This window comes from Neophocaena asiaeorientalis, unplaced genomic scaffold, assembly GCF_003031525.2.
Source record: "Neophocaena asiaeorientalis asiaeorientalis breed wild unplaced genomic scaffold, Neophocaena_asiaeorientalis_V1.1 scaffold597, whole genome shotgun sequence".
Classification (NCBI taxonomy): domain Eukaryota; kingdom Metazoa; phylum Chordata; class Mammalia; order Artiodactyla; family Phocoenidae; genus Neophocaena; species Neophocaena asiaeorientalis.
This window is the reverse complement of record NW_020172664.1, coordinates 2,646,687-2,662,023: the sequence shown is the minus strand read 5'-3', so window position 1 is coordinate 2,662,023 and position 15,337 is coordinate 2,646,687. Positions and strand designations below refer to the sequence as shown.

At 36.6% G+C, this 15,337-nt stretch overlaps 1 protein-coding gene across 4 annotated transcripts in view; it reads left to right on the top strand.

Annotated features, from left to right (window-relative positions):
- PCGF5 (polycomb group ring finger 5) overlaps window positions 1-12,397 on the top strand; it is a 61,524-nt gene extending 49,127 nt beyond the window's left edge. For 2 of the 4 annotated variants that reach the window (XM_024739523.1, XM_024739522.1), the window contains exons 8-9: window positions 129-188; window positions 6,624-12,397. In XM_024739523.1, coding sequence (XP_024595291.1) covers window positions 129-188; window positions 6,624-6,671 — 108 coding nt within the window. In that variant the 3' untranslated portion in view covers window positions 6,672-12,397. The remainder of the gene's footprint in view (window positions 1-128; window positions 189-6,623) is intronic. The other 2 variants (XR_003002488.1, XM_024739524.1) reach the window with 2 other exon arrangements.
- The last annotated feature ends 2,940 nt before the right edge of the window (window positions 12,398-15,337 follow it).

Here is a 15,337-nt window from a genome sequence, read left to right as displayed (position 1 = left end):
CCAAAAACAACTACCATATTTTGGAAAGTGTTTACTTAATCATGTTGACTCATGTTTGACGTTAAAATATTTTAAATATGTATCCAGTTGTGGATGCCTCTTATCTGATGAGTTCATCTCCTCCGCAGTTTCGGTGTCTGAACTGCTCAGCTTCGCAAGTCTGCCCTCAGGATGGCCCTTTGTATCAGGTAAGAGGCACTCACGACTGTACATATGACCCTCTGATGCCTGCCTGCCACAAAGGTGACTGCTTTCACCCCAAACTCTAGTTCCTAAGACATGTAACTTTGCAAAACTAAGACTTACTTGAGCTACAGAACTTCATCTTTTCAACTTATATCCCCAAAGTTTCCCATTATTTTAGTTCTCTTGAATTATCTTTTTAATTTTGCCAGACTAAAAATGAAGTTATAAATGTTCAGGCCATTATTTATGCATCAGGAATTGTTAATAATTACCGCTTTCAGCCCATGAGAAATCTCTGCTCCATATTGGATCTCTGCTCTATACTTATCACTTCTTTGTGTGTGTGTGTTTTTAATTAATCATTCACCCACAAGTGAAAGATAAAATGCCAGATTAGGTGAAGCTACATAACAGCAACATCTCAATGCAGTTGTGAGCTCGCTTACTAGGCCCTGTCCTAAGGACTGTACTTGAGTTACCTCTTCTAGCACAGAAATGATAGTGAACTGATTTAGTAATGCACTGAGCAAACGTGAACATACCTGAGAAAAGTTTATCTAATATAAGTACATTTTAAAAATTTGGAAAACAGAAGAGACTAAGTGTAGAATAGTAAGGATTACTGTTGAGTGTAGAGATGGTCTATGATCAACCTTAATCCATGGATTAACCATGGCATTTCTTAAAAATCTCCATTGTTCTTTTATCCCAGAAATTAAAGTAGTCTTCATAATTATTTCCTTGGAGCCAAGAAAGGAGAATTGTAATTATATAACAAACTTAACTAGCAGGCTTACCTCTGATGTTGCAGTTTTAGGGTTGGGACAAATAATTATATGTTAAGTATTAGAAGAACCACTTCAAATCGAAAATGTTAAATTAGCATTTTATCTAGAATTTCCCTCAGTCTCATTGTCCATGCTGTGATTGTGGAAATCCCCACACTGTCATTAAAATGTGTGTTTCTTAATACACACTTTTTAAGTCCTGTTGTTTTTAGTAATGGAGTAAGCACATTTAGCAACTATAAAGGCCAATAGAAAATCATGTAGAGAAAAAAAGTCATACTTCTCCTTATATTATGCAGTTGAGGGTGAGGGGTGACTAAATAATTTAACTGAGCTGGTGAGATACGTGTAGATGTTTCAGCTGACCTTAGCTTCACGGCTGATTTTGAGATGAATTGTGATGCTCCTGCCTTTAGTTATAACTCATACGTACATAGCTTTTTGCTTTTACTCTTGGCACTGATGTCTGTTTATTTCCTGAGAAATAAAGGTATTCTTAAACTCTGATCTAAAGTTTTAGAGAACTAGAATAAGACCAAAATTTCAAAAATCCACACACACTTCCTTTTCTGACTTCAACACTTCATTATAGAGTATAGTCCTGTCAGAACATCTTTAGCCAAAAATCACCTAGAAAATTTCAAGGAAAAAATTATCACTGTTATAAGAAAGTATTATTATATGTGTAGCTTTATGCTATTAAATTTTTTAATTTTGTGAAAATTTCATGAAATAGACAGTTTTCTGGGAAAATAATAGTGGACCAACATTCACCCAAGAAGAAAATGTAAATCACTAAATTGTGGAAGACATAAAAAAAATTAAATTACAGATACCTAAATATAAAACTACTTGTAATGGTCACGTTCCCTCATATTTTCAAGGAATAGATCATTCTCATTCTAAATTGGTTTAAGTCATTGAAAAAGATGGAATTTTTCCAAATTCATTTTACAAAGGTAACATAATCGTGAAAGCAAAAACTGACAGAGAACCTGCAATTAGAAAACGAGTATCAAATCTTATTTTGAACACGAAAACAAAGATGATGAAAACATACTAAATATACTAAAATAATATGCTAGAAGAAGAATAAACCAAGACCAAGTAGTATTTTTATCAGAAATGCAAGAATGGCTTCATGCTGGGGAGAGGGAAATTATATACATATTATATCCTAAAAACACTAAGTCAAATAAATACTAGTAGATGCTGAAAAGGCGTTTGATAAAATTTGAATGTTAAGTCCTAATTTTTCCTGCAAGCTTCTTATTTTGAAAAATTTCAAAACTACAACAAAGTTGATGCAATACAAAGGAGTATCATTTACTTTTACTTAGATTTACCAATTAACATTTTGCTACAGTTTTTGCCCCCCTTTCCCTTCCTTCCTCTTCTCCTTATCTCGTTAATCTCTTTATAAATGTATCTATTGTTTCTTTACGGAGCCGCCTGAAATTAAATTGCGCGTATCGTGACAGTTGACCTCTAAATACTTCAGCATGTTTCCTAAGGTCAAAGACCTTCTCATATGTAACCACAATCCCACTTTGCACACAAGAAATTTAGTACATTAAATATTATAGTGATGTCAGTTCTTCCCATAATTAAATTATGAAGTTTAATATAGTTTCAAACACATTTTTACCAGATTCTTGTTTAACTTGACAGAGTCAGTCATTCTGAAGTTCATCAGGAAATATAACTTGGTGCCTCTGGTCAGTCCCCTTTTTAAATGAGTGATCACGGGGCACATTCATGGCCGCCTACTGAAACGTATTTTAAAGCCGAAGTAATTAAAATCGGGTACTATCTTAAACATAGACACATGAATAAAAAGAATAGCTCAGGAACATGAATCTATCAAGAGTATTTCAAATTAGTGGAGGGTAAAAAGATTAGCAAATATCTATTGAGCCCTTAATTATGCACTGGGCAATCTTCTAGGCCCTGGGAACACAGAAGTAAAAATGAAAAAAATTCATTTCCTTCATGGAGCCTATACTCTAATGATAACAGATGAAAGATAAATGAGTAAAATTTATAGTGTTAGAAGAAAAATTAAAGTAGATAAATAGAATATTTTAGATAAGATAGCCAAGGGAAGACCTCTTTGAGTTGGGGATTTTTGATCAAAAAGAAGTGAGAGTAAGAGCTGTGTGTCTATCTGGGGTAGGGCCCTCTAGGCCGAGGGCACGCAGTGCAAAGATCCAGAGATGTGGTCGTGTCTGGTGGTTTGAGGGCTGCAAGGCGGCCAAGGGCCTGGAGCAGAGACAGTAGTTGACCGGGTATCGGGGAACTTGGAGCATAGATGTTGGGGTGGGATGTGATCTAGTAGGGTTTGTTTTCAGTTAATTGTCCTGAGACTTTTGGTGGTGGTGATGGGGTGGGGGGATTCAATCCATACCTCCCATTATAGGTGTTTTTCATGGCTAAAACGGTACACATTAAAAATGATACCATCAAAGATCAGGAAGAGAATATAGCTACCTAACCTCAGAGTGAGGATGGCCTTTCTCATTGTACTTGTAAAAGGAAAGAGAACAAACCAAGTTGACTACTAATACTGAAAAGTACATGGCAGATATACCATAAATAAGGAATATTCGCAATATATGACAGAAAAATTTGCTGCCCTAATACGTAAAGAATCCATACAGATCTGTAGGACAGAGTTCACCTGTCCGTAGAAAAATCAAAAGACATGATAAGACAAGTCACAAAAGAAGGAAACACAACTGGCTAGTATAAAGATGGTTAACTTATTTAGAAGTCAAAATGGAGGAAGAAATCAAATACTATTTTATGCGTATTAAATTTCCAAATTAAGAGAGAGGAAAGGAATAGTACTCATTACTGATGAGGCTCCTGAAGAATGAGCGCTCATATTTCTCTCAGAAATGTAAAAATAGAACAGCTTTCTTAAAGTCCAGTGTGATAGCATTTACCAAAAGCCTTTTAAAATGCTTATGCTGTCTGAATCAGCAGTTCTACTTCTAGGAACCAACCCTAAGGGTGCAGGGGAGATAGGGTGGGGAGTGGGGAATAGATCATTGGGTCACAATAAATTTATAATAGCAAAAAAAAAAAAAAGAAAAGAAATAAACTAAAATATGCAGTAAAAGATTTATTGATAATTTATTGTACATTTCTATAAAGGTATCATATGTAGCCTTTAAAAATGATCATGTATGACCATATTAAATACTGTAGAAATAAAGTTTATGGAATTTTTTTAATGGACAGAATTCTTTTATGGACAAAATTATTTACCCAACAATATGTGTAGCGTGATTCCAGCTTTAAAAAGAAAAATAACGTAGACAAAAAGACTAGATGGATGTACATTAAAATGACTGTGGTGGTTATCTGTGTGTGTGGGATTTAAATGATTCTCCTTTTTTTCTTGGTGGTTTTCTATATTTTCTAAATCTAAAACCAGGTTACTTTTATGGTAAATAATTTATTTTTTAAGAAAAATAGTACATCAACCAGCCAATTTTTATCATTTTCTAAAATTATCACATTTGAAATACATATACTTTGGAAGTATGGATTCTTTCAGTAAATGATGAGGCCGAGGGCTGGCAGTCTGCACTCAGTGGAGTCCCATAACGCTAAGAGGAGTGATAGGCCACATTTCATCACAGTGCACACAGTGCCATTTTTCTTCAGAAGGCAAACTGAAACACAGATAGGACTTAAAGTATACCTTAACCATTTCCAGTTTTGTAACACCAATAATTCTTAAACTTCACGTTGTCATAGGACACGCACACATACAAATGGTTACTTGGAGGAGAAGAGAAAACCATTTTCAGCCAAAAACGGAGAAAATCCCAACCACTGACAGCCAAGGCATTTTACTTCCCTCTCTTCCTACATCCTAGTAGAATTGGTGATGGATTCTTCTGTGCACGATGAATGGATTTTTGAACGAGTGACTTAATTATTTGCAGAAAGTATGCAGATTCAACAGGAATGGAAAGCAAAGCTAGAAAGATTATTATAATGAGAGGCAAGCTCTGGGTTGGGTCAGGTAGGATGGGAAGTAGTCAAGTTAGGTTAATACGATGTCTAGGTAGCAGTCTCCAACTCTGCCTGAACTTCAGAAAACCCAGGGAGTTTTGTAAAATACAGATTTCTGTGTCCCACTCACAGATATTCTGATTCAGAGGGAACAGAAAAAAGTTTAAATAAAAACAAGGAAGCGGGCTTTCCTGGTGGCGCAGTGGTTGAGAGTCCACCTGCCGATGCAGGGGACCCGGGTTCATGCCCCACTCTGGGAAGATCCCACATGCCGCGGAGTGGCTGGGCCCGTGAGCCATGGCCGCTGAGCCTGCACATCTGGAGCCTGTGCTCCGCAATGGGAGAGGCCACAACAGTGAGAGGCCCGCGTACCGCCAAAAAAAAAAAAAAGAAAGAAAAAAACAAGGAAGCAAAATTTAACCACAGTAGATTTAGACCATGGAAACCCTGAGAGACTGTGACTTTTACTCCAGTCCTTAGAAAACTGTAGAGCGTCACCTTACTTCTTAAGCTGGGAACAGCAAGATCTAGGAATTTTCTTTCCTACCCTCTAGTCCAACCCTGAGCTGAATGGTGAGACTTCCCAGGATGTAGCATAGCAATGATACCTACAGAAACAGTCATTTTCAGGGTTCTGGAATCTCAGTCTACCACTTTTGTCTATAGGAAAGAAAGACAGGATTTTTGCATTCACCTACACAGAGACAAGGGGGGAAACAAGTCAGTAGCCATCTCAGCCCTTTCTTGTTTTCATAAAAGTAGCTCCTGGTAATTTCATTTTAAAAAGGGGAATCTGCACCTTTAAGAAAAGGAAAACCATTGTTTCTTCAGACCCTTTCTGACTTTGATGTTTGAGTTCTATGTGATATGACAAAACAAGGGGTAAAAAAGACACAGAAGTAGCAGTGTGGCTTTTACCACAGGAAGCTGTTTCCTCTCTAGTGCTGTATGTTGATGTATGATACCTTCCCTACATAGAGCAAAACAGAAGGACAGTCTGAACCATTCAATTATATAATAGTCAAGTCCAAATATTTAGTAGTATCAACTATTGAAAGGAGGCGGTTTCGTCTAACAATTAGTTACTTGTTTTTCAACATTTTTTAAATGACAGTTAAGTTTTCAATCCTGAAAAGAAGTGTCAAAGTTAAGATGTGTGATTTGTAAACACTATCCCAGTTTTCCTAGATTCATAGCAGGAGGTCTCTGTTAATTCGTGACTCAATGGGCTCTCACAGACAGCAGCCCTGACGCAGTCCAGCCTGCGGGCTTGTCTTGTTCAGCCCCACAGGTGAATGCAGGTGAGAGCTCTCCATCCTCCACACAGGCCCGGCCTCGCCCTAGGTATTAACAGTGGTAGTATTCTCATACGCAAGCAGTATGACATCTGCGGGCCCTCCAGCTTCACCTCTGTTGCCAGTTATGGAAAACTTGACTGATTCTAGAAAATAGTAGCCGTTTAAAAATACAGTCTTAATGATAATTACAGCCTTAATTGTCGTAATCACCAGTAGCAGGAAATACTGTAAGCTATAACTGCACGTTCTTAAAGTCTTTTGTGTATAATCTATATTATTTTTATAGCAACAGTCTTATTCATCATCTGTTTTTATTTTATAGTCGTACCCCATGGTATTGCAGTATCGACCAAGAATTGATTTTGGTTAGACCACGGGGCCTAGATCCCACTGAATGAATCCTGCACTACGTGTTTACTCATCGACAGACTGCACAGTGAACGGTGTGTGGACTGGAGGGACACAACCAGATTTTCAGCATGCGAATAAGGCCATTGTCTGTCTCTAAATCGTCAGTTACATTTTTGTTGTTTCTACTAAGAGCAAACCAAGTGCCATTCTGCTACTGAACCGTCTGCATAAGGTATCTGTGCTGTCTCACAGTGTACGATACAAGTCATGGTTGAGATCAGTTAGGTGTGCAGCCACGATCCAGCCTTCTGAATATTTTGCTTGCCTGTTCCAAGACTGTTCTAATGTTTGATTACACCAGTAATATGGCTCAATCTTTGTGGTGTTGCTGTTTTCACATACTTACTATTTGATTAATTCTTGTTTAAATAGAGTATTGTACAAGGAACTAATAATTATTATATCTTGAAATTATTTTGTATGGGAAATATATTTAGAAAAGTGGTCCTTGAGCCACTGTCCTGTTCTCAGTAAGCTTTTTGTGTGCAAAATAGTTCACTCTTGAGTGTGCAAGTCCTTTGGGGAAGAATTCCAATTGTTCTTTACATTAGAGCACATTATAATTGTAGGCATTTTGAGTCATCTGTCTGTGTAGTCTGCCAGTCGCACAGGGAGGGCCTGTTCACCCTCCAGAAAACGTATGTGACTTCTTGGAGAGCTGAAGTGAGATTCACAACCATTTGAAATGTTGGCAGCTGATCACATTTACTTCTAACAAAATTAATGTGTAAGTGAGGTTAATCTTTCATAATGCCTTATGACGAGCGGATGCTGCCTCATGAAACGCCATCGCCGTTGTGTAGCCCACTTTATGTGTGCATTGTTATACTGTGGCTCTTACCTAATGAAGTACATTGTTTCCCTTTTTCAGTTGGCCTTAGGTGTGTGTCACTGTGGCATGCAGAAGGTTATGATGATTTAAGTATTAGGATTTTTAGAGCAGGTAACATTAGCTATTTTATGGATTTCAAAAATCTCAAAGCAATTGTAGATTAAAACTGTTAGTAACCTGTCACATTTCCAAACCATACGTATAAAATAGACAGAATGCAGTGTAGTAGATAAATATGCTAACCAGAATTAATGGTTTGAGGATATTTCATTTTAGATCCTGTAGTAATCGGGGAAATGGGATTATATTGTTTTATACATAAGTTCTTTAAGGTCAGAGCTATGATAATGTCCTTGATTTTGCATTTTTTTAAGTCTTCCACTCATTTTGAGATGAGTCTGCAAGTCAGAAAAAGTCTTGTCACCTTAAATTATATGAAGAACTTCATTTTAAACCTCTTAACATTTGCATTATTTTTCATAAACTTCTTTGGAAATTAAGTTTTACTAATTGCTTTGAAACTTAGGCCTATTTCCTCAGTTTCAAATTTAACCTCTGAAATTCTTAGGAAATAATCTTGAAAGTTAGGAAAAAACATCTGTTCTAGAAATCTGACATGAGCACAATCTGTGTGTTACACACATAGTTTTTATACTGTATACATAGTAGATGTGCTACATTTTCCAGTAAAATGTATCACAAGGTAATGCCTTCTGAATCTCAAAATGCTTTCTTAGAAATAAAACAGTGTACGACCAAGAAACACATACAAAATACAGCTAAATCTTGATGCATTTCACAATATAAAAAGGCTGAAACGTCATAATTATCTTTTCCTTATACCTTTGTTTTAAGTCAAAAAGTCTAAAGTTTTCTGTTGTTTTTGGCCTGACTTGTGAAAAAGGTTATGGCAATACTTTTAAAATTTCACTTTGTTAGACTGTGTTTGTGCTTGGAGGGGCTCACAAAGAGAATTTAAAAGGCAGATTTTTGTTAACTCTTTAAAAATGGTTGGCACAGACCGTTACCCTAAACCAGAAACTGAATTTACTCCCCAGCTACAGAAATTATTTTGCTACGCTGTCAAATGCAGTTCCCTGACATCCCTAAGAAATTTTTAGATTTCTTGTAAACTTGTCACATCTAGGTCAGTGATTACTTATGGAAGCTGATTTTAATTAACTTAAAATAAATTGAGAGTGCATTTTAAAAACCACAGATGAGACCTGGATGTTTTTGGGTCCCCAGACAAAACTCGCAGCCTTAAATGAGTCTTATATACATGATCTCATTAAATTAGGCTTGTTGCCTCATCTTATGTAGTGTCACTGTTTTCCAAGGAAATATATAGGAAGCAACTATGGAATTGAGAATACTTTTATATAAAATTCCTTTATTTAATGTTAATATATTAACACTTCTATTGAAATGCAATGGAATATGTGCCAAAACATGTGAAAACCTTGCATAAAGAAGGGCATCAGTTATATGGGGAAAGGTACACGTTTTATGATGGTCCTGAGTAATGTGGTATTACTATTAGAACCACAGACTTCTTCATATATATTCAACTACGGTTTTCTAAGTATGGGACTACTTTCATGTCTAGTAATACACTAATCCCTAGTTAATTATCCCGAGTCAGGTTGTGGAACTTGTAAGAAACGAGGTATAGAAAAATTTACAGGCAAAAATATACAGGTGGTTAGTTTTACAAACTTGGGATGCTAATAAGAGAAACTCCTTATACAAATAGCCTATAGGAATAATCATCTGAATCTGCGACATTGGAGAATAAAACTAAATTTTTTCTTTAATCTCTTGTTTCTTAAGCGACAAACTGAAAGAACTTTACTTCCATAAAGGATTTTGTAATCTGTTTTCTCTGCTTTAGATATCATAGACGTACAAGGGTCAAGGAACCTTGGATCTGAGGAAGGCCTGTGCTTTATTTATAGATATCACTTTAACAGAAGTAATCACATTAGTTAATAGAAAAACCCAAATATGGCCCTTTCTCCAGATTAACAGAATACTTTTAGGTATAAGAACAAATAAACTAAAAGATTCACTGATGAGGTAGTATTAGGTCATTCAGTCTGAGGTCCAGATACCTTGGGGTGATGTCTTTTAACTACTTTTAGAAAAGTATTTTTCTTTATTCATTAAAAATCTGTCCCATATTAATATGCCACATTTTATAAATGTAATGAGTTTGCTCAACTATGTGTAACTTAAAATGATTCTTTAAGGGAAAAAAAGTATGTTATATAATATTGTGAACTGTTTAGCTTTATTGAACTATTTAAGAGAAAGTGCCTCATTGCTAAAGTGCATTTCTGTTTTAGATTTACTGCATAAATTTTGAGTTTTCTGTCCCTGTCTCTTATCAATGGTTTTGTATCTAAATAGGCTCTTGTAAGTTAGAATAATCTCTTTTTGAAAGATTTTCATAAGAAAATAGTTATCACCAAAGACATTTTACTGTTAATAACCATGTTAGAGAGACAGTTTAACTGTTTGGAGGTTGGAAATTTTTAGACTGCAAGTTACTTTTATATAATTAGGCAATAACCTTGAGTAATTGCTAAAATATCACCAAAGAAAGGCTTTAAACTTAATTTTCATGGTAAGATCAATCAAATGCAGGTTTTTCTTGCAATAATCAGAACATACTTCCTTTCAGCTATGCTTCTTGTTTTTCCAGCACCATCTGACAGATCTTAGGAAATCCTCAAAGGTGAAAAAGAGATTAACACAACAAATAGCCTCCCTCTGGATGAAAAGTGGGAGAAATACATACTTTGAAAAGAAAATTGAAATTGAGATTTTAAATTCTAATTTGAGAAGCTTTTTATTCCATGGAGGTGATACAGACTAAAATTATACCTATTTACTTCCTGGGTTCTTAGTAATGTGAGAAATTTTATTAAAGACAGACTTTGGTAGAAGTGCGGACATGCTTACTTGTAATAGAAAATAGTGCATTCTGTTGGATTCACATAAGTAAATGCATTTTCTGTATTCAAAAGCAGAATTTTCCTAAAGGCCTGTGGTTTTTTTTAAAGTAACTCTTTGTCTTGTTTCTCAGCAATGACTTTGTTTTTAGAATCTAGCCATACAGCCAAATTCGGCAAGATAAGCCCCAGATGAAGAGCATATACACCAGGTTAAGCCCTGTCCTCACACCGATCTTTTGGGGAGCCCATGCTGTGGGCCACCTCAAGTAAAGCTCACATTATGAAGTCTTCCTGACAGGCCACCTGGTAAACCGCATTGGATCGGATAAAGATGGATGCACTCCATTATATATACTCTGGTTTACCATAAGGAATTTTCCAGCAGGCTGTGCTTTATACCAGTGAGATATAGATATTGGTTGTGGGAATTACAAACATGAGTGAGTTTGCCATAACTTTAATTTTCTGGGTTCGAAACATGAAATGCTATTATTTTAAGATATATACCTATCCCTACAATAAGGAATATAACATGTCAGATCTGGTTTATAAAAAATTGAAAAATATTAAATATACTAGAAACTCAAATTCTTTGAAAGCACAAAATAACCAACTAATTCTGGATTTACTTGATATACCTAGTTCGATAGTATTTTGTTGAAAAAAGTTCAGATTGAAAGTTCATTAAAATGTACTCAAATATACATTACAGGGTTTTCATAGTTTTTTCTTAAAACAGTGGCATTTTCCCAAATAATTTAAAAGTGATTCTCTTCCTAATGTAATGTAGTTTTCACAAGTAGTGTGTTTATTTGCTATCCTTACTATATTTTCAAATAGAATTAAAATGCTCGAGCACTTCCTTTTCAGAAAGTTACAAAATTAAACAAAAATAAATTATTTTAAATGCTCATTAGAATGTGTCCGAATACTTGTTATGCCCCTTTCTCTAGGATTCAAAACTTGAGTCATTATTCAGAAATGCTTTTTAATTTTAATTACCTTTAAATCTAGAATCAAGTGAAACATATTAAATACTGGGTCCAGTTTTCTTCCATCGTTCAGAGCTTCATGGAATAAGAAACTAATCTAGTACAAACTGAAGATTAAATATTTCTGGGCAGTGCAGAGATAGTGAATAGATTATGTATCCGTGGACTTCACATCAGTCCAGCAGAGCAGGAGTCCTGCACATTCGAAATGGAATGGGATCAGCCTCATGTTGTTTGCGGTTGGTTTTCTTTCGCTGTATTTTTTTGAGTGGGGATGGGGGCCCAAGTGTCCTTATGAAGCTGTGGTCGGCAAGAGCTTGTGGGGGGAGCACCAGTGTTGTGCTGCGTTCCTGCATCTGGCAGCACAACAGCAAGCACCAGTTTTTAATAGAGTAGCCCTCACACTAAATAAACCCATCATAGACTATGTTGTACAGTTATGTTGCTAATTTTCCTTTGAAATATAAAATATTTTAAGTTTTTTTTTTTTTTTTGGGTCAAAAGTGGTAACATCTTAATACAAATAAAAACCTTTTTGTGGTTGTAAGATTTAGCTTATAAATCATTCAAATTGAAGTGAAAGATTACCAGGTCATTGTTAATGACTTAGTCTATTAAGAATATATGTATTTTTGTAAAGGAAAAGCACTTGTAGATATTTAATCAGTACTATATGTCTGTTTTGCAGAAATAAAATGCTGCTTAGAGATTCTCTTTAAATATTTTTTATTTTTGTGCTCAACTGTATTTTCTGTTGATCTATGGAATGTTCTGTACAAAGCTGTATGGTTGTACTGGTTGGGCTAGACACTTTTGTTTTTTAAGATCTGGACTTAGCCAAGTATATTTGACCATGTTAAAAATAGTATCTTTGTTATTAAAATTTTGATTGCATAATTTATTGCTGTCTGTCATTCTTCATTATCAGTAGTTGCAGATCATAACCGTCATTTAAAAGTTTCCATTAAGTATTACTGTAGCCAGTTTTATGAATGTTTGTTGAATATTTGAAACGATAAACATTTTCTAAAGATTGCTGAACTGTTTACTTTTAAGATGGCAGACTGGCCCTCGAATAACACTTGAGGTGTGTGTCCACGTACACTTTAGAACAATTTCTTTTTCTGTTAAATTAATCTAATCCATATCATCTTCTGAAAGTAACTGAGTACCAAAGAAAGGCCCAAGTGATTTGAAAGACAGGCTGCTTTCTTCAGCTACTTAGGTAACAGCTTTGTTTTATTAATAACTTGCCTGGGGAATTCTAGTTGGGCTGAAGACAGACATTCAAGTCAGAAGGTTGTGATGCTTCGTATCTCTGCCCCATTGTTACAGTGCCTGAAGCTTTGTCCTAGGTTAGTGATACCATGGAGGTGGCTAGAGACCCCAGGCGTTCAGCGAGGTAGGAAAGCGGCATCCTCTGAGCAAAACTCCCTTCACCTTTCAGCATCACCCTTCGCAGGCTGTTGCAGCGTGGGAAAGAACTTGGGAGGACTGCACCCCGTGTCAGGGGCCAGAACAGGGGAAGGCCTCAGGGAAGGCTGGAGGACACAACCAAGGAAAAAAGGAAACCGTTTCCTGCTAATCAGTGTGCCACGCCTGCACTTGAGAACGAGCCAGTTTACCCAGTTCTTAGTGTTCTGTCAACACAGGCTCAGCTCTGATCTTTTCACCAGTTTAGAAAGTTACGGAGGAGTCTGCACCCCGGGTGAGTTTAAGAGCCAGCCTCTGCTTGTTGTGTGGCCAAGGAATTTGCTGACCGTATTTTGGCTGGAAGCCGTGTAGAGTCCGCCTTGACACCCAAACCCCTGCTGTGGGATTTGGGGTGCCAGGATTACCGTCAAATGGAGAATCATGCCCAGAAAGAAGAAACAGCAAATGATCACCCCCTGCCTCCCAAAGCTCTGCTCCTACCGAGCCCAGTTCAGATCCCATCAACTCCAGGAGGCTGCTGCTTCTGTACCACTTAACACTTTTATCACAACCACAGTAATTGATGTTTGTCCTCCCATTAGATTATGAGCTTTGAGAGGGATGTTGACAGTCATTGTGGTATATCCTCATCCTCACCCTCACCACACGATTTGCATAGTAACTGGCACCAATAAAACCAATGTAGTGAAAGAATCCAGATTTCGGGAAGCAGAGGCAATGCTAACAAGTCTCTAGCCGTTTCCCCAGTAGTCTCCTGATCGTTCCTCTTCTTATATGGACATCAGTCATATTGGATTAGGGCCTCACCCTTATGACCTCATCAACTTCAATCAAAGGCCCTATCTCAAAGACAGTCACATTCTAAGATCCTAGGGTTAGGGCTTCACTATTCAGTTCATAACAGCCATGTGGTGCCCCATAGACCTGGGTTCAAATACAGGCTCCTTCTGTGGTGTGACTTTGGGCAATTAACTGGTTGAGTCTCAGTTTCCAAAAGCAGGAACAAGATCCCTATCCCATAGGTTTGTGGAGGAATGAGAGGCCACAGGAAGTGCTCAGAGCAATGCCAGTGGAAACAACAAAGAACAGCACAGCCATTCTCCATCTCCATCTGATCATCCACAGATTGCAACCCGGTGTTACCCAATGTTCTCTCTGATTTGCCAGGAGCTAAAATGCCAACAAGTAACTCAAATTTTGCTTACCTAGAGCTATTCCAATCACATGGCCGTTCATAAAATGTATTCCCACTGAATGTACTAATGATATGTAAAGGATGCAGTATAGGGTCTAGCACATACTTTACAAATGTCTTCCCTTACTCTCACCCATTTAATCATGAGAACAGACCAGTGAGATAAGAGCAAAAATAAACAAATGGGACCTAATCAAACTTAGAAGCTTTTGCACAGCAAAACGAAAAGACAACCTACAGGACAGGAGAAAATATTTGCAAATGATTCGACTGATGAGGGCTTAATTTCCAAAATATACAAACAGCTCATACAATTCAATAACAAAAAAACAACCCAATGGACAAACGGACAGAAGACCTAAATAGACATTTCTCCAAAGAAGATACACAGATGGACAATAGGCACATGAAAATATGCTCAACATCACTAATCATTAGAGAAATGCAAATCAAAACTACAATGAGGTATCACCTCACACCAGTCAGAATTGGCCATCATTAAAAAGTCTACAAATAATAAATGCTGGAGAGGGTGCGGAAGAAAGGGAACCCTCTTACATTGTTGGTGGGAATGCAAATTGGTGCAGCCACTATGGAAAACAGTATGGAGGTTCCTCAAAAAACTAAAAATAGAGTTGCCATATGATCCAGCAATCCCACTCCTGGGCATATACCCAGACAAAACTATAATTTGAAAAGATACAGGCACTCCTGCGCTATTTACAATAACCAAGACATGGAAACAACCTAAATGTCCATTAACAGATGAATGGATAAAGATGTGAGATATATATAAAATATATTCCACTATATATATATATATATATATATATATATATAAAGGAATATTACTCAGCCATAAAAAGAACAAAATGCCATTTGCAGCAACATGGATGGACCTAGAGATTATCATACTAAGCAAAGTAAGTCAGAAAGGGAAAGACAAATACCATGATATTACATGTATATGGAATCTAAAATATGAAACAAATGAACAAAACAGACTCACAGATATAGAGAACAGACTTCTGATTGCCAAGGAGGTGGGGAGGCGGGGAGAGGGAAGGATTGGAAGTTTGGGATGAGCAGATGCAAACTTACATATAGAACGAATAAACAACAGGGCCCTATTGTACAGCACAGGGAACTATATTCAATATCCTGTAATAAACCATAATGGAAAAGAATATGAAAAAGATATATATGTATAAA